The sequence below is a fragment of the Dipteris shenzhenensis genome, chromosome 20 (assembly GCF_047967505.1).
Source record: "Dipteris shenzhenensis isolate YYH24624 ecotype China chromosome 20, Dip_SZ_1.0, whole genome shotgun sequence".
Taxonomy (NCBI): domain Eukaryota; kingdom Viridiplantae; phylum Streptophyta; class Polypodiopsida; order Gleicheniales; family Dipteridaceae; genus Dipteris; species Dipteris shenzhenensis.
This window is the reverse complement of record NC_141615.1, coordinates 47,330,982-47,351,169: the sequence shown is the minus strand read 5'-3', so window position 1 is coordinate 47,351,169 and position 20,188 is coordinate 47,330,982. Positions and strand designations below refer to the sequence as shown.

At 42.9% G+C, this 20,188-nt stretch overlaps 1 protein-coding gene across 1 annotated transcript in view; it reads left to right on the top strand.

Annotated features, from left to right (window-relative positions):
- Positions 1-3,117: 3,117 nt before the first annotated feature.
- Positions 3,118-20,188, top strand: part of LOC147889764 (vacuolar protein sorting-associated protein 24 homolog 1-like) — a 29,628-nt gene continuing 12,557 nt past the window's right edge. The window contains exons 1-4 of the mRNA XM_087391522.1: positions 3,118-3,351; positions 3,559-3,635; positions 4,464-4,566; positions 4,889-5,010. Coding sequence (XP_087247648.1) covers positions 3,240-3,351; positions 3,559-3,635; positions 4,464-4,566; positions 4,889-5,010 — 414 coding nt within the window. The 5' untranslated portion in view covers positions 3,118-3,239. The remainder of the gene's footprint in view (positions 3,352-3,558; positions 3,636-4,463; positions 4,567-4,888; positions 5,011-20,188) is intronic.

Genomic DNA, 20,188 nt, shown 5'->3' with positions numbered 1-20,188 from the left:
ATAGTGCTATGCTCTCTTGGATGAGACATTATTGATGCTTATGCCCATGGATGGTGTTTATGCTTGAGGCATTTGACTCTTATTGGCATCGGGTTTACCATTGTTTTGTCATTACAAGTGGACATTTTCTTTTGGGCCATATTTGCTCATATGGATGCATAGTATATGCACATGAGTTGGATGCATTTTTATGCTTTGAGCCTTGAGTTTTGGTGACATATACTAGCATTTGGGATTTTGTTTCATTTGCATCATGGCATCCTCTTCCATGTCTGAAAATGAGTTTTTTAGCATTAAAAAGTTTGATGGGACAAACTTTTCTTTATGGAAAGAATAGATAAGGAATGTGCTTATTCAAAAGAAGCAGATTAAACCCTTGGTAGGGATTGGAGCTAAGCTTGTAGATATGTTTGAGAATGATTGGAATGAGTTGGATGCATTAGCAAAGTCTACTGTTAGACTTCATCTTGCAGAGCCAGTCTATTTCACAGTAGTAAATGAGCAGACTATGGAAATTTTGTGGAAGAAATTATGTGCCACTTATGAGAAGAAAACTACCTCTAATAAAGTTTATCTCGTGAAAAGGTTGTTTGAGCTACAGATGAAGGAAGGGTCTCCATTGCTTCTCACTTGAATGAATTCGATATTATTTTCAGCCAGCTTCAGGCTCAAAAGATGAATTTTGATGTGGAAACTAAGGCAATGTTCCTCTTGTGTTCATTGGTTGTGGGTAGCTTGTTGGCCAAGGAGATTAGACGGAAGTCTATGGATGGCAAAAGATAGAATGCAGCCTTAAATGTGCAAAGGGGTAGATCACAGTTCAGGGGGAAGTCCAAAGAAAGAGGGAAGTCTCGTAGTAAATCCAGGGCATGGAACATTGAGTGTTACCATTGTGGCAAGAAGGGCCACATGAAAAAGGATTGCTACAAGCTAAAAAGAGAGTGAAAGGATAAGAAAAAGAATGTGAATTGGGGTGCAAATAAGAAGGAAGAGAGTCCAAGGGAGGACAAAGGAAAAAGGAAGATCGAGGAGATTAATGCAGTCACTGATAATAGTGATAATGACTTCTCTTCATGACTAGTCTACCTTGTGTAGACTTGCTTACCACTTCAGATAATGCATATTCCCAAGATTGGATTTTGGATTTTGGTGCTTCATTCCATGTTACTCCCCATAGGGAATGGTTCTCCACTTAGTGGAAAAACAGGTTGTGCGCATCTTGGAAATAACTTTGCATGTGACATAGTGGGAGCAGGTGACAAATTTTTCTTTTGCAAATGGGTCTACATTTGTTTTGAAAAATATGAGACATATGCCTAAGCTAACCAAGAGTCTCATTTTAGCGGGTTAGCTAGATGATGCTGGTCTTTAAACCATCTTTGGCATTTAGAGTTGGAAAATTCAGAAGGGCTCTATGGTTTTGGCCAGGGGTGCCAAGTGTGGGACTTTGTATCCCTTATATGCATCAGGGGTGTCTGATCATGTTGTTGCAAAACCGAGCAGCCAAGTACTTCTTTGTGGCATTGTAGGTTGGGGCACATGAGCCAGAATGGAATGAAACTCTTATGCCATTTGGGTTATGCACCGCATTTGAGTTTTTTTTACTTTGAATTTTGTGAGCATTGTCTCTATGGGAAGCAGACTAAATCAGCCCATAAAAAAAGGGGAAAGGAAGAGCTTGAAAGACTTGATTTGGTGCATTCAAATGTATGTGGTCCCATGCTTACACGGTCATTAGACCGGGCTGAATATTATGTGACATTAATTGATGATGTGACTAGGAAAGTGTGGGCTTATGCTATAGCTCGAAAGAGCGATGTGTTCCAGGTATTTCAAAAATGGCTTTGGCTGAAAATCAGTCAGGTAGAACACTTAAATGCCTATGGACTAATAATGGTGGAGAGTATATCTCTCATGACTTTCAGTATTTTGTGATACATGTATATATATATATATATATGGATGACATAGAAGATTAGGGTGTTCTGCACCCACCAAAACTTGTGTGGTTCTCTCTTCTGGCTCTCCCTCTCTCTCACCTTCTTCCATTCCATTTCCGTTGTTGAGATTTCTCATATCAAGAAGTAGTGATAATTTGAACAAATTTGTAGCTTAATATCCATCATTATTATGAGCCTTGCTAAGTTGTGTAGCTACATTTTCCTTAAATGCCCATTGTTGCCAATGCAAAAAGTCATAAGCATACTATGTCATCCAAATGGAATACGAAACCCTGAAATGCAATAGTAGGATCACAAGCCAACCTCTTTGACGGGTGCTAGATCGATTCTGTCACATTTTTATCATCGCTTCCTTAGTGTGATTGAATGGACTTTTATAAATGAAGAGTGACACTTTATGCTTTCCCATAGGTGTAGAGTGAGTTTTGGAATCAAAGAAAAACTAGAGGTTGGAGGAATTGCTTGCTATACCTCCTTCTATAGGGTTTGAGGGTGGGAGGTTTCATGTTTAGGATACCTTGCGTCACAATCAACAAAGAACAAATACAATGCACCTTGCTTGAGAATCTAAGCTCAAAGTATGCCAAACTCTTGCAACGGGGAGAAGATGATTGAGTGGAGAGGCATGCAAACTCAAACATTCAATCAAACTTGATTGCTTGTGTAAACAATCTTCCAAATTGATGGGGATAGATTCACCATGTAATCACACTCATACACCCAACCACTACCATCGACTAGTACTGCCCTAACCGTTGTCTCTAGTGGTACGATCATTTAGTAGCTCGTGAGTACAGGCATATCTTATCTTTGTTTATAACAAGTTGCATAGAGAGCCCAACATAGCAACCTTTGTCTGCCCACCTCCGTCATGCCATACACATTGACCTCATCCAAATGAGTGAGAATCCGAAAAGAGAGAGAGAGAGAGAGAGAGAGAGAGAGAGAGAGAGAGAGAGAGGTTTAAGATGAAGTTTTGAAGCTATTCCTTTGACATCACCTTAACATGGGTACTCCACCTTTTCACCTAAGAAATGAATTGAAGTTCTCTATTGAACTTATCAACGAGCTTTCTCCTCATGTTAAGGGCCTACATCAAAAGTGTAGGAATGGGCGAGAGCCATTAGAGGGGTATGAGGCCTTAGAATTTGCTTTTGGGGAAAGAGAAAAGCTTTGTTCCCTTAAAAAGATATGCCCTTGCTCTATTTTCACAATCCTACTTTGCAATTGCACCATCGCTGACAATCGCTTCACATCTTGCCTCATTGCCGATCGATCATGGAGGCCATGCGCAACATGCTCAAACCGAAACCCTCCCCTCAGCAGCAATTGCGGGATTGGCAGAGGAAGCTCAGACAGGAAGCGCGGAATGTGGAACGGCAAGTTCGAGGTAGGCCGTGCTATTTGCAGCGTACAATGTGATGTTTTAATTAGCTATTTGTCTCTGATCCTTGGCCCTGGACTTGTCAATTTGAAACTGTGTGCACGGATTCATTAAAAATTTGAGCTGCAGTTGTGCAGCTTGATCGATGTATTGCAAAGTCTGTTTGTATAGGTCTTTTGTGTTCTGCCCGTGATTTTGTATTGGTTCATTCAGACATTCAGCGTGAAGAGAAAGGCGTGCAAAAGGCCATTAAAGAGGCTGTTAAGCGTAATGATATGGTTTCTGCAAAGGTGAGTTGTTCCGAATACCACCAAAGCTTTTGCTTATAGTTTCTCGCCGTGTAAGTTGATCTGATCGTATACATAAACGGCGCAGGCTGTAGCAGAAGAAGGTTGCTTTTAGGAGCATGATTTGCCTTTATCCCTGTCGATTTTGCATGACGTTGCTGCTTCTTGTAGGTGGTCTTTAAGACAGATGTTGTGAAATCTTTTCTAGGTCCTTTCGATCAGTTCTCTTAGGAGATTTGGAAGCATGGATCACCTAGCCTTTGCCTGCGAGAGTGCTTATTATCTATCGTGAATGTGTTTTTTGATGATGGCACCGCATGTAGCTACGGCAGAGTTGTAAAGATTGAACGCCCTCACATATTCACACGTAATCCTTAGCTTTCCTAACAATCTTTTGCTATTGCCCTGCCATGCATGCTATGGGACATAGCTGTCTCTTGTCTGAATGCCATGCACCTTGTTTTTGTTTTCTGAAGCCAAGTGGACCCTGAGTGTTTTGGTACCCGAGCACAGGACTTTTTCACCTGGGAGCGTTCACAGCTCACTTTCCTATCCTTAGGATATGGCATGGTGTGGTGTATTGCATTGCTGTGTGGTAAATGCAATAAAAAGATAATAGCTGCTAGGATCTTTATGCATCTCAAATCTGAGATATTTGATTTTCATTGGCTAACCAAGAAGGTCCACAATACAATAGGCTGTACACCTAATACTTGTACGACCTAACCTCTTGTACAAACACATGCTGTTGGTGATATGAGGCAGTAAAGTGCAGTTAAAATATTCCTTCAAGGCTTTTAAACCCCCATCTTGACACGTGAATCGTCACAGGCCTTAGCAAAGGAAATTGTGCGATCAAGACGAGTTGTCACTCGGCTGTATGAGAATAGGGCGCAGCTGAATTCAATATCCATGCATCTCGGAGAAAGTGTTGGTGAGTGGGCTTTGCGTCAGTAGTCAACATTTTCTTTTGGGTTGTTGGAAACTGAACTGGCTGTGCATGATGCTCAATTGAAATTGGAAAGCTGACCACAGTATTAGTAAATGAGTCTATGTTTGTCTTTTCCTGTTCCCAAAGGGTATCCAATTAGGATATCTAATTCTCAATCATCAGTATAGCTTGAGACAAGTAAATAACATTATTCATCAACATAATATATATATATATATATATATATATATATATATATGCATACTTATGGAAGGGACATATATCTGATATGTGCATTCTGTTGCTGTACGATTTGTGTATTCAGCAACGGCAAAAGTGGTGGGACATCTATCTAAAAGTTCAGAAGTTATGAAACTTGTAAATGGGCTCATGAAGGCACCTGAAATCTCAGCCACCATGCAAGAATTCACGAAAGAGATGACAAAGGTATTTCTAATCAGTATTTATTGTGCAAAAGCAATTTGTTCCTGTTTGTGAAGGTGAGAAACAGGTTAATGCTTATGTAACATATTCAATCTTATTCCAATGTGGCTGGCTATTTTCAAACAAAATGCACACATTGTTCTTCATCCATGCATAGATCTCGTGAGGCTAACTCTTGCTTGCCTATGACGGTAGATACTTGCATTGTGTGCATAGCTAGCCCTTTTGATGAGGGAAGCCTTGCCAGTGCTTGCTGTAGTTTCATCCAATGAAACATATCGATGTATTTGTTTGTAGTAGCACGTGGAGTAGAATTGCGTTTTAGGGAAAATAATATGATTTCCTTGGATTTTACCGCTGGGTGAAAGTATAAACTAGGGAACGCTTATATGTGGAACTAGGTATATATTGTTTCGAGAAGATGTGATTTTGAAGTATCAAAACTGTTGTAAGAGACCCACGTCTATCACAGCTGCTTGCTTCTCTAACGTATCCCTTGAATGGTTTGAGTTATGGCACAAAGCTATGTTGCTGGGAACCCATTGGGAGAAGCTGATGTTCCAGTGCATTGAAAAGTGGACTTTGATTGACATGATGGGGGTTCGTGTACTATCAGGTCATGGATTTTCACAAAGTGTAAAAGAAAATGTTTCCTAACACCAAAGTAGGATAGCTTGTTTCACATCTTCCACTTATAGATATCTGAAGGATAAAAGTAAAAAGCCAGCCTTTTGAAATCCAAACATTTAGGCAGTTGATTCTGTGGTCATCATTGCAAAATGTCAACTTATGGACTGACTTCGTTCCCATTAGTTGGTCACCACTTGTAGCATTTGGCATCAAACCAGAGACGTGTGTGCCTGAATTATGCCAGTTTTTGCAAAGAGCATTAACTGGGTATATTGCTGCACATGGGATATCGAGTTAATTGTTTTGGATGTTGTTGATTATAGCTGACGTTGCCTTTATTAGAAAGGGTATCAATGATGTGGTATAGTTATTAGATTGGCATCATACTTCATTTGTATCATTGCTAAGGTACATTTGTGCTGCACACCAAGTATCAGGTGGTTTGAACTAGGATTTTGGTCAGAATTGTGCTCCTTGATTGGCACAAGTGTCAGTGTATGCAGAACAGTTGATTTTCTCAGTATCTGAACTCTTTTGTGGAATTCAGGAATCACTGGCTCCTTTACTAGAAAAGGGCAAACTGAGAATTTCGAAATTGGGGTCTTTTTAATTAAAAGTGATATTTGCTGGTTTTATTCAGTTCCTAATCATGGGCTTTTACCAAGGTTATCTGATTGTTGAGGAATTTGAGTAAAATATGTCAAAGATCAGATCATGCCAAGGGGAGGATCTTCATAGTACTCTTAATCTAGGGGAAGAGCTAGGGTAGCTCTTCAAGAGCTGCAGATGGTCTAATGTGGAACTAGCAAAAGAAACAGTTCAGTCTGGTGGAATTCTATCAATGAGGATGGGTCCTATTGTTGAAGAGCAGCAAATAGATACTTTTGAGATTTACCAAGACGAAGAGTTGCCATTGTTGAGGAGGCAAAGGGATCCTGCTGCCAGCATCAGAATGGGCAACTCTCTCTTGGATTTGGGTTACCCAAATGCTAGGGCAACCCTTGGGTTGACCCAAGATTAATCAAACTACCCAAGGTTCAGTCAGACCTAGGGTTAAATCCTCCCCCCCTGTCACGAGCATCCACACGCCCGTGGCCATGCTAGCTAGTGCCAGCACAGGCAGCCAAGTCAACGGCCACGTAGACGTCCGTACAACCATTCAGGCAGCCCTGTGCAATCAGCAATCAGCACACAGTCAACAGGCAGTCAGCACCACGTCATCGCAGGTCAAAAAGTGCAGAGCTGACTTTTTGGTCAACGTTAACTTCCCCCCCCAACCTGGTGAATGGGACCGTTGACCAGCCGACCAGGTCAACGGTTGGTGTTGACCAAGTCAGCCAGGCTGACCTATAAGCCTATAAAAGGGCAGCCTTTGGCCCTCATTCTTCATCCACTCCTCAGGCCTTCAAGCCTTCAGAGCAGCAAGAGTCAGGCCTCCCTGCAGCAGACCAGCAGGGTAGCCTCAGCCTCTTTAGGGATCTAGTGAGGATTCACCTCCTCTAGGTAGTCTAGTCTTCTAGTTTTGCAGTGAGGGTTTCAGCCCCTGCATACAGTTGTATTCAGCCCTTTGGGCATTCATTATTCAGTTGTATCTATTTCCTCTTCGGAGGTCCACTACATTCTCTCCCTCTAATTCTCTCACTCACATCCACAGCTCACTTTGTGTATTGGAAGAGGAGGAAATCAAGTACTCCTAGGAGAGAACAAAGCTACAAGTAATGTGGCATCCTAGGCCATTGGGAAGTAGAATTCATGAGAGAGCATGCATCCTATTTCCCGACAATGGTACATAGCTTCTTTCTATCGGATAGATGACCAAGAGTGACATGGAGGTTTTCTTCAACAAGTATGGGTGCACAACGAGGGAGCTTGAGAGTTCCAACTCAATATTATTTTGCAAGCATTATGGGATCAAGCCATCTCCAAGCATGTTCTTTGTGAGAACAAATGTAGTTTTCTCCAATGGAGTTATTCATCCTGTATGTATATATGTATGTATCTACACACACACACACACACACACACACACACATGCACCTATCTATCCATGAATCCACAAAAAAGAAGTTGCTACTATCCTGATTTAGCACAATCATTTTAAGCATCTCCAAGAACAAAATATGAGCTTCTATATACCTTTGCAGTTAGTATTGGGCAGGAGAGAGAGTGAGGATAGTCTAATCCTCCAAGAGAGGTCACATGTTGCCTTGCCATATCTCTTGAGATCGGTAATTTATTCTCCCTTGGAAGCATTTTACACAATAGCCTGCATGTGAAGACCATCAATGAGAAAAAGCATTCGAGTAATTGACCCACTGGCATAATTCACCATGTTTGCAAAATAGACTTTGAAGCTTACTTGAGTAATGCATTCAAACTTGCATTGCTCCATCCATAGATGGTTTGCAAGTTTAGTAACTCAAGGGAGGCACGTAGAACAGATAATGTGCACCCCTCAAGCAGTGGAGTCGATGCTGTGGTAAAAAGACCGTCCTGCTTCATGCTATCATCCCTACCTGAGGATTGAGAGTGAGGGTTGAGTGTCTCAACCGCCACCCCCACCACAGAATCCTGCAGACACTTCCATGTTTGCCATGACAGTCATGTTGTAGGCTATGATGCAGATGCAACAGCAATAGTCCGAGGCTCTCTTCGCCCACATGGCCCAGCTTCAAGAGATGCGGGAAGATCGTGAGTAGGCCGCCAGAGAGCGTGAGGCTAGCTCGGGAGGCCAAAGGAGAACGCGATCGGGAGGCTTGGGAAGCAAAAGAAGAACGCGATCGGGAAGCTCGGGAAGCAAAATACGAACGTGATCGAGAGGCTCGAGAAGCCAAGGAGCTCCAAGAACGTACTGCTCGTGAAGAGAAGGAAGAACGGGTTCGACAGCTTCTCATTTCTCTACTTCGACCAGAGGGGGGAGAAAAGGAGAGACTTCCACCTCCAACAAGCCTTTTTTTCTGGGGAAGCTCAACTTCACACGGTACGATGGTAAGCAGGACCCCTTAGTGTTGACTTCATGGCTTAATCAGTTCGAAAGTTATTTTTCAGTGATGCCTACGAAGGACAACGAACGGTGCATCCTAGCATCCATGCACCTCACAGGCGAGGCGGTCACTTGGTGGCTCAAGTGGCAGAAGGACCACTATGATGTAGACGAGGAGATACCTCTCTACAGTTGGATGGAATTCGTGAAAGATCTTTGATCACGGTTCCTGCCACCACAGTTCTTGGATAGGCTCCAGAGTCAGTTTTACGAGCTACGCCAGGGAGACACCGAGATTGTGAATCATTATGCCAATAAGTTCACTCAGGTGTTTATACAGTTGGAGTTGGAGGATAGTCTGAAGCTGAGCAAATTTCTCCATGGGCTGCGTACAGACATCTAGTGGTATGTCAGAAGTTTCAGGCCACAGGATTATGAGTGTGCATATGAGCTTGCTCAAAATTTTGAGCTCATGCACAAGGGTCAAGGATCCAAGCAAGTCAACAGTAAGAAGTCCCAAGATTCCACACCAGGTGATGGTGGGAATGGGCAGCAGAAGAAGAGCTGGATGGCGAAGGATAGCAATGGCTATGGCGGGTACTTGGATATAGTGACACGAGCACTCTATGCCAAGGAGAACCGATGCTTCCATTGTCATGTGCTGGGCCATAATAAGAAAGATTGCCCGCATTACCAGAAGCTTCTCAGAGTAGGAGCCGCGTTGAGTGGTTCAGCAACAACAGCTTCAACAACCTCGGTTGTCATTGGGGAGCTTGATGAACAACAGACTACAGGGACAACCTCAGTAGTCATCCAGGAGCTTGAAGCTTAGCAGAAGGGGGAGCCTCGCCAGTTTCCCAATATGTTCCAGTTTTATGGACAGGTCAGTGGTCAGAAGGTCCTTATCCTAGCAGACTCAGGCAGTTCCGAGGACATCATCTCCACCAAAGCAGCTAAAAATGCTCAGTTGCCTCTTATGCCAATTTAACTAATGACCTTGAATGGTGCATTTCCAGGGCAGCAGATAGAGAGCAACATGCAGGTAGCTTCAACCACTCTGAAGATCTCAGGGTGGGTACACAGTCGACCACTCAGGGTCGCACCTACTCAAGCAACGGATGTCATCTTGGGAGCACGATGGTGGCACCAGTTCGAAGTCCGACCAGATTATCAGCACCAAGGCTTGGATGTCAAAATCCCAGGCCATGGGTCCGAGTTCATCTATTGGAGTAAGGGTGTTCCACCTCGACCTTTGATATCAGTCATTCAAGGGGTTCGAGGCCGGCGCCAACAAGACACAGTATTACAGCAGGATACAGTGTTACAACAGGATATAGTATTACAGCAAGCAACAGGGTTACACCAAGACCGGGATGCCTTTCTCAAACCTAGTCTTCCTCCGTCCCTATCACCTATATGCACCGAGGAAAACCATAGGGAGCATCATCCTGGAATATTAACCCACAGCAAATATTCATACCAGAAGTTAACACCAAATCCAGGCATTCAGTACTTGCAGATCAGGATTCATGAGTTCAGCAACCATTTTCGGATTCAGGAACCAGGCATTCGGATCATGATTTATTATCCAGGTATACCATAGACAGTCACCTCTGTCAGCACGATGGGAAGCCTCTTTCGTACCCTAGTTGGAGTTTCAGTAGAAGGGGATGTCACAAGCATCCACACGCCCGTGGCCATGCTAGCTAGTGCTAGCGCAGGCAGCCAAGTTAACGGCCACGTAGACATCCGTACAACCATTCAGGCAGCCCTGCGCGATCAGCAATCAGCACACAGTCAACAGGCAGTCAGCGCCACGTCATCACAGGTTAAAAAGTGCAGAGTTGACTTTTTGGCAACATTGACTTGTTTGCCCCAACATGGTCAACGGTCAGCATTGACCAAGTCGGCCAGGCTGACCTATCAGCCTATAAAAGGGCAGCCTTTGGCCCTCATTCTTCATCCACTCCTCAAGCCTTCAAGCCTTCAGAGCAGCAAGAGTTAGGCCTCCCCGCAGCAGACCAGCAGGGTAGCCTCAGCCTCTTCAGGGATCTAGTGAGGCTTCACCTCCTCTAGGTAGTCTAGTCTTCTAGTTTTGCAGTGAGGGTTTCAGCCCCTCCATACAGTTGTATTCAGCCCTTTGGGCATTCATTATTCAGTTGTATCTATTTCCTCTTTGGAGGTCCACTACATTCTCTCCCTGTGATTCTCACACTCACATCCACAGCTCACTTTGTGTATTGAGTGCATCATCTTGCAGTTGCAGTTAGTATTGGGCAGGAGAGAGAGTGAGGATAGTCTATCTCTTGCTACACCCCCTTCCCCCCCCCCTCCCCCTCTCTCAAAAACTAGATTTGCGAGGCAGCCTTTCCATCGTGGAGCATGTAACTACTAACTCATAATTGAAGCTGAATCCTATTTTATCAAAATTTTGAGGAAACAATTGAATGAGTAAAATAGTGGACATGAGACACGACACAGGGTCCATTAGCACCCGATCCTCCGTGCAAATGTCAAGGGTGGTGATTTATTATTGATCCATTAGTCGGCTGGCGCAATTGTAAGAGGCGGTCGTCCTCCATAGCCATGTAGGTGAGCTATGTACAAGGTGCGATTTGCCAATGCACAATGGTCAATTGTGAGAAGTGTTACAGATTGAACCATCAAGAAGCAGACTCGTTCGGTGAAGAATTTGATTACAAGATCTCACAAAGACGAAGACATCTCTTGGAACACTTTTTTTGCCAGATGTAGAGGATCGATTTGGTGTGGCAAATTACACAAGTTCAAGTTTGGGTCTGTCTTTATATATGGATCTAATGGGAGTTTGATGGTGGTTCTAATGCAAAGTGCTTGTAGTCTATTAGTTGCTTCATACGTGGGTGGAAGGTAGCGAATGAAGGTTGGAACTCTGCTTCGCTGGGCAACACCCTTCTGCGTAACGAGCTCTACGGCTACTTATTCCTTCAAATTGCATGATCTCCGTCAACCTTTGCCTACCAATTCGGCAGAAATTGCAGCACCTTACGCCACACGATTTGGTTGATCTCTCCGACCTCGTCTACATCCAAGATTACTTCGGTTGGGCTGCAGTGACTTTGACACTCAAATAATGTAATTTGGTACTGTTGTTCGCAAATCGGATCCTCAAGGAGAAGAGCTGCCAATCGTACGGTGGAGGTGATCTTCCACTCGACACCCATATAAAGACGTTTCAGCATAAACAACCATTGACAAACACACGATTTTAACACGGACATACAAAACCTTCTTCTAAGAACGCAATAAACTGCGGACTTGCTTCATAAACTATTTTCGCATAAAAACGTGAAAATTTGAATAGTTTCTCTAGGCTAATAGAGACGCTTACCTATTGTTTTTGAAGCACTGTGGTTTGCATAGTTCAACTTGATGTCAATGGCCACGTAAAGAAAACAAAGCTTCTTTGAGTTTGAGGAATGATCTCTCAAAAGCTTATGATTTTGGGTCAATTTTTTAAGGACTGTTGTAGGCCTTTAGATCAAGCATAAATCAAAGGCTTATAATTGGGACACGTGGCTCAAGGAGAGCTCAAATAATCCAAACCTCTCCCTTGCCGTGAATAATAATTTCAAGAGCCTGGATCTATAGCACTTAGTCCCAAGGTCTGCACGACTAACATTCAGTAGATTTGCTTTACATTTATCTATTATCTGCACCCTTTCTATGTATCATGATAATATTTGTGGGATAACCGTGTCACTTTGATCATTGACACTAACTGGACACTATGGCCTTTGCCTAGCAATAAGACGGGACTCGGGAGGAGGTTGCTGAGCATGAGCAACTTGTACAGTGGGAGCACCCACTAGTGGCATAGGAATGACTTTCCGTCCTTATCACTTGCGTCAACAGATGCACATGCATAGTTTTTGGAGGCACTATCCTGGAGATGAGTCAGCAATTTGGTCAGCAGATATTGCAGCGTATAGATTAGCAAGTGACCGAAGGTATTGCCACTACCCTTAAGGATACATGCAAAAGCAACCTATTTCCTAGCACGAGGACCTCTCGGACAATCGAGATTCTGCACCACATGTGGTTATATGGTAGATGCTCGACGCTCCTTTGGTTTTCAGCCACTCAACCATTTTCGATGGATCGCCAGTACTCCAATACAGGGATTATCTTGGCCTCTAGGGGGCTGCCTTTACTTAATAGATTCTTGGACGCCTCACGGGTGTGCATATTTCACTGAGGATGCCGATGGTCCTCACTATCAGGGCATTGGTCTCTACACTTTGCTAGTTAGCACGCTTGGAGAGGCGATGGTTTTTTGCCATAGTTCACAACAGCAAGAGAGTGGCTCCAAGTTTCCACATCATGGTGAATTTTGCAAGGTTATGTAGCAAGGGATTTATGCCCCTATCGTATGACATGTGAGCACTTATAGCCTGTGCAGCATATGAGAGGCTCCATGTCTCAACAGGGCACTGGTACTAGTAATTATTTTGACATTTATGACATATTGTTTGATGCCTTGCAGGCATATCATGCTCTACTTAGATGCGATGAGACACGAGATGCCTTTTCAACATTATGGCGCCATGAGGCAAGATGAGTTACAAGGCCATGGAGTTGGCCAGACACACAATTTGTCGTGAAATATGTTGATGACAAAACTCACAGTGCACAAGTTTAAATGGGACACTCGAATTCCTAATGAGTTGGAGGAGTGGATTACAATGCTAGAAGATTGCTTCCGCTTCTATCCATACTTGATGAGGAGCATATCTTCTTTGCCTGCATGCATATGTAAGATTATGCCCATACTTGGTTGCGCTACATAAGAGATTCCTGTATAGATCCACCACATGGGAGCAGTTTAAGAGTTTATGGTCACCACTTTTGTTTTCCTGCTCATCCTAGAGCAATATTTGGCTGATTTTTATGCATCGACAGAGATTGGTACAGTTCAGAAGTATCCGCAATAGATTTGTAGACTTTTCCTTCGTGTACATAGCATATTGGAAAGGGAAAAGGTGCTGAGGAGCCGATCCCTCTCCGAAGCGGCCTCCTCATCGCCTTCTCTGTGTCACCCTCTCCTCGACCTTTCGAGCACCTTCTCTTTGACGCCCTCTCTATGATGCCCTCTACGCGGCACCCTCTCTGCGATATCCTGTCACGGGGATGTGAAGTTATGAACCGTGACTAAGTTTGGCTTAGGGGACTAGCCCAGGGGAAGCGACACTTCCCAGAAGTCCCTAGGTGCACTCACTAGGCCTACTTGCTAGGGGCAAGGCAAGGGTTAGAGGGGTCTTAAAGTTAAGCCCAAGGAAACCAATGTTTCATTGGTTAGAAGGGGTTAGGATTTTAATGTGAGGGGCAAACCAATGAAACAGGGGCAAACCAATGTTTCATTGGTTTGCATGGGTTAGAGCATTAATGAGGGGGCCATGTGGCAGCCCCTCATGCACACCTACCCTCTGTTAGAAATGACCCAATAGAGGGTACGCACAGCGGATGACTGATAGTAATGCCCAGGAGCTCACACAGTGTGATGTGGGGTGTGGAATCACAAACTTCTCAACTTATGTGCATAGAATAGATGTGCAGACTCATCAATAGACAATGAACCAGCCAGATAGAGAAATCATATTTCCGCCCAAAGCTATGGATACAATACAAAAGAGATAGATCCAGAGTCCCACCAATGGTGTGGTCCTCTGATCTTACCACAAGGTCCTTCTCCTATCTGCCAGTTATCTGGAGCGTGTGCTCCACATTGAGCTTCTGTAGACTATATGTCCAGATTCGTTCCACCTTGCTGTTTTTGCACCAGCCTATGTGGGCAGCACTCTGAGCTAGGTCTGCAGCTCTACAGGCCAACTTGAATTCTCCTGGATAGAGGCCCACAGGTGGCTGTTCTGCTGCTCTTTCTGCTCCCTGAATTGCTGCTCCAAGTGATGATTTATGAGGGCTGGAGGCCCTCCTTTTATAGGCCCAGGGGCCTATCATAAAAACCGACCAGTCAGCTTCATACTGGCCGACCAGTCTGCTGCTGGTCCAGCCCTTTAAGGGCTCTAAAACCGGGGCCCTTTGGCCCACACTTCTAGGGCCTTTGGCCCTCCAATCAAGGCAAGGGCCCAGCCCTATATAAGGCATGCCACTGCCCAGTAGCAGCCCCATTTGCTGCTCCACCTGGTGTCCATGTGGCCGACCCAATCTGCTGGTCTGCCCCGCCCTTCTGCGCCATCTCCTCTGCCAGACAGCCTGCCACGCAGGCGCCTCCAGCCTGCCTATGCCAGCACCTGTGCGCCTCTTTTGCAGGCCCATGGATCCCTGCTTTGACAGCTGCCTACATGGCAGACTGTGTGCTGCCCATGTGGCATCCTCTGCCCTTTCTGTGTGCTGCCCATGTGGCAGCCCCAATATCCCCCGGTCTACCTCCCCCATGCTCTCCTCATATGGGGGCTTACAGATGGGGAGGTGACCTTTCCAACACCCTCTTCCTCTCCTTCCAAGGCAAAAAGCAAGATTTTGGATGTTGGTTTTCTCTCTCTTCTTTCACGCATCGCGAGGTGAAGGGGACACGCTGTACAAAGTCCAAGGAAGGCTTGACTCCTTGCATTTTTGGCCTGCACGCATCTCGAGGCAGTCCCTACGGCTGTACGGACTGCAAGAACTGCATTTAAGGTGTCCGTACCTGCTGTACGGTCCTTTCAACGCTGCTGTACTGGATTGCTAGCCTGCTGTACGGATAGAACTTTTGATTGGCACGTGAGCCAAAGTGGCTGAATTGCATTTATTGCTGGCTGTATGGAAGAGGCACGCTCTCCAAGGCTGATTGTATGGAGCATTCATTGCTGCTGTATGGAACGGGCCTGCTGTACGGATCGGTTAGCATGCATCCCAAGGTGTGGTTATTGCTGTACGGACTGTTTTCACACAGCCCAAGGCTGTTTTGGCTGTTTGTATGGCCCTTTTAGACTTCCCAACGATCTTTGCTAGCTGCTCACCTTCTCTCTTCTGCCGGTGATCCTTTTGTTCTCGCTCTCGTTCCAAAACATTCTCTCTCTTCCTTCCTCTCTCCAAGCTGCCATTTCCTCTTGTTGTCTCTTGCTTGCTGGGATCTGCTGCCCCCGGAGTGGGATCTGCTGCCCCCGGAGGTGTTTTGGAGCTGGATTGAAGTTATTGTGGAAGTTTGCTGTTGCTCCATTTGTTGTTGAAGCCCCTTTTGGCCATTCAGGCAGTGATTGGGCACCCAGTCACAGAGGGTGTAATGAAAGGGGCAGTGTGTGGATTTTCTTTCTGTATTGTGGTCACTTGTTCAATTTGAGATCTGTGTTGAAGCTTGGTCACCTTGAGAGGTTGGTCAGTGGATTGTGGGATTGCCAGTCCTGGTTGAGTAAGTTGGATGCTTTGTGGAATGCTTGGACACCTTTAGAGTTGGTCATGGACAAATGGTGAATGCCTTAGCTTTGCCTTGGCTCTTGGTACTAGTGTGTGCACTAGGAGGGAATGTTAGGTTTTGGCCAAGATTTGGCTTGGACAGTGGAATTGCTCGTGGGACAGAGCACAAGGGTGAGCCCTTGCTATTTGTACAAATCTCATTCTTAAAGAAATAAATAAATATCGGAAGGGGCGCCAAGAGTTTGGGGCTAGTGTGGTGTCTTCTACTTGGTTTCATTGAGCAGGGGCACTCTAGTCTCCATCTAGTTATTTTTCAAATTATTATTGTTTAAAGTGGTTGGAAATGGTGCAATGTAGCAGTGAATAGAGGCCAGTGTGGTGTCTTCTACTTGGTTTCATTGAGCAGGGACACTCTAGCCTTCATCTAGTTATTTTTCAAATTATTTCTAAGTGGTATTGTTTAAAGTGGTTGGAAATGGTGCAATGTAGCAGTGAATAATGAATATGCAATGTAAGTTTTGGTCTACTGTCCTTTAGAAAACTGAAGGCCGGTTACATGTCCTCTCCGCGGCAACCTCCCAGCTGTCTTGTGTTCAACTTTCTCATCTCATGTCCCCTTCTCATCTTTTCATCTCCCTCTTCTCTCCTCTTTGATTAACAAGGAAACAGTAGTATGAACTAAAGCATCACAAGGAGCTCAAGCATAGGAAAAGAATTAGCAGCAATACGAGGAACTCAAGTATAAAAAATCTACGATAAGCTCTTCAAATAATGGGTACTGCATCATCCAAGTAAGAAAAAAACTACAAAAAATCACAATTGTAATTAGTTCTTGCATATCCTCCATCCTTTTCATCTTCAAAAAATTACGATTTAAATGCAAAAGTCTTGAAAAGTAAGAAGTGTGATTTGAAATAGGCCACTGTGCTATGTGATTTGAAATCATGAATCTGAAAGTGTGATTTGAAAGTAGGATCTCTACTATATCATTTGACTTTCAAATTTTGAATTTTGAATTCTAAGATTGAATTTAATTTTAAAATTTGAATTTGAATTTTGAAATTTAAAATTTAAAATTTAAAATTTAAGATTTAATTTTTGAATCTTAAGATTTGAATTTTGGATTTAAATGGGAAGATTTGGCCATGCGGTCAAATTTTATGGGCTACTTTCAAAGCACTGAGATTTTTGCTGTAAGGCGTTGAGAGATCTGGCTGTGTGGCCAAATCTTGTTGGCTTCTTTCAAAGCACACAAGATTTGTTTGCATAATCAAATCTCCCTGGACCTTGATGCTTTAAAAGGAGCTAACAAGATTCAGATGTACGGTCAAATATCTCAAAGTCTTGGTGCTTTGAAAGGAGCTAGTAAGGTTTAGTTGCGCGGTCAAATCTCTATTACCTTGGTACTTTGAAAGGAGGCAACAAGATTTGGCCACACAGTCAAATCTCCCTAGATCCTGAATAAGTCCACAAGGGCCACATCTCCCCTAGATCATGGTGCTTTGAAAGTCAAGTCCGTTTGAGCTATGTTTATGGATAACATTAAACATTGTAAAGATGATAGTTTGTATATTGCTTGATTCTTTGTAGAAAAGAGACAACCATGAAAAAGGTTAAGAAAATTATAACTGGATTTGGAGACAAAAGCATACCTTGGTACTTTGACATATATAGTATCAAGGGAACGTAGTTGACATGGTTCACTTGTTTGTGTTTTACTTAATACAAATGTACACACTTGTGTTGAATCAGTACATGAAATCATAGAAGATCTTGTTGAAAAAGAGAGAGATATTGGATTATTGATTATTACAAATCAAAATAAGAAATTGTTCTTGGATCCCATAGAATATGAAGCATCACGTATGAAGTCTGATGTGAATGACAACATGCACATAAGAGACTGGATACGTGTAAGAGGTAGCCGAGAAGGGTCAAAGGAAGGAAAGTTGATAATAGTTGATATACCAGGCACACAAGAGTTTGGATAAGTGTCGAATCACTTGATGGAAATGACATTGACACAAGGACAGCAATCATAAAATCATATCGTACACTTTTAGCGACACAAAAAAAAGCGCAAGTGTGCCTATTGATGTGCTATGAGGTAGCAGAAAAAGGTCAAAGGAAGGAAAGTCTATTATAGTTGATACACCAGGCGGTAGCAGGAAAGGAACAAAGAAAGTAAAGGTTACTACAACTGATGTACCAAAGGAAGGAATAATTCCAGAGGGTGTGCTAACAGTTGTAGGAAGAAGCAGTGGTAGTGGATTTGAGCAAAGTGAGAAGATCATAGGAAAAAAAGAGAAAAATAAACTTCAGACTTCGTGAAATATGAAAAATACTATCAATTCGAGTTACATGCAACAATTCACTATCTCTGGCTTCTTTCCACAACTACTAGCACACCCTCTGGAGTTGTTTCTTCCTCTAGTACATCAGTTGTAGTAAACTTTCATTTCTTTGTTCCTTCCCTACTACATGGTGCATCAACTATAGTCGACTTTCCTTTCTTTTGTCTTTTCTCGCTACCTCCTAGCACATCAATAGGCACAGTGTTGCACTTTTTTAGTGTCGTTGAAACTTTGCGATAAAATTTTATGATTGTCGTCACTGTGTCAATGTCTTTTTCATTAAGTAATTCTGTACTTATTCATCTCTTGTGTGCATGTTGTCATCCACATCAGACGGCATATATGATGCGTCATATTCTGTAGGATCTAAGAGAAATTTATTGTTACAAATTAACAATCTCATATCTCTCTCCTTTTTAACGACATCTTCTGTGATTTCATGTATTGATCCAACACAAGTGTATGCATTTTTAGTAGGTAACAAACACAAATAAGTGAACTCATGTCAACAGCATTCCCTCAATACTATATATGTTAAAAGAACCAAGGTATGCTTTTGTCTCCAAATCCACTATAACTTTCTCAACCTTTTTCACGGTTTTCTCTTTCCTGTATAAAAATTATGCAATATATAAACTATTATCTTTATAATTTTAATTTTAGACAAAACACGTTATTCACAAACATAGCTAAAATAGACTTGACAATTGTCACCAGACACAGTGGTAGATTTGATAGTGCAAACAAATCTTGCTAGCTTCTTTTCAATGAGATTTGGCTATGTGGTCAAATCTTGATGACATACCCGGATGCGGTCAATTCTTATGGAGTTCTTTTAAAGCACCAGGGTCTGGGGAGATTTGATTGTGCGGTCAAATCATGCTAGCTTCTTTCTAAGCACCAAGGTCTGGGAAGATTTAGCTTTATAGTCAAATCTTGCTGGGTTCTTTCAAAGCACCAGGATCTGGGGAGATTTAACTGTGTCGCTAAATCTTGCTAGCTCCTTTCAAAACACCAAGATAGTTGACTATGCGATCAAATCTTACTAGCTTCTTTCAAAGCACCAAGAGTTGGGGAGATTGCGTGTCCAAATCTTGAAAGCATCAAGGTTTAGGGAGATTTGGCCTTGCCGCGGTCAAATCTTGTGTGCTTCTAAAGAAGCCAGTAAGATTTGGCTGCATGGCCAAATCTCTCTAAGTCTTATAACCAAGATCTTAGTGCTTTGAAAGTAGTCCATAAGATTTGGTCGCATGGCCAAATCTTTCCATTTAAAATTCATAATTCAAACCTTAAGATTCAAAAATTAAATCTTAAAATTCAAAATTAAAGTTAAAATCTTAGAATTCAAAATTCAAAAGAAAAAAATCAAAATTCAAAAGTAAAATTTTTAATTTCAAAATTTAAAAGTTAAATCATATACGAGAGATTCTACTTTCAAATCACACTTTCAAGATTCCTACTTTCAAACCATATAGTAAAGTGGCTTATTTTAAATCACACTTCATACTTTACAAGACTCTTGCTTTTAAATTGTGGTTTTTCGAAGAAGGAAAGAATGGAGGACATGCAAGAACTAGATGTAATTTTAAAATTTTGTGGTTTTTTCTTACGTGGATGATGCTGTAGTCATTGTTTAAAGAGCTTGTCGTAGATTTTGAATGCTTAACTTTCTTCTATTCTTGTTGATTCTTTTTCTATGCTTGAGCTCCTTGTGATGCTTGAGTTCCTTCTGCTCTTTCCTTGTTGAATGAAAGAGGAGAGGAGAGAAGAGGGAGGCAAAAAAGTTGAGAAGGGGACGTGAGATGAGAAAGTTGAATAAAAG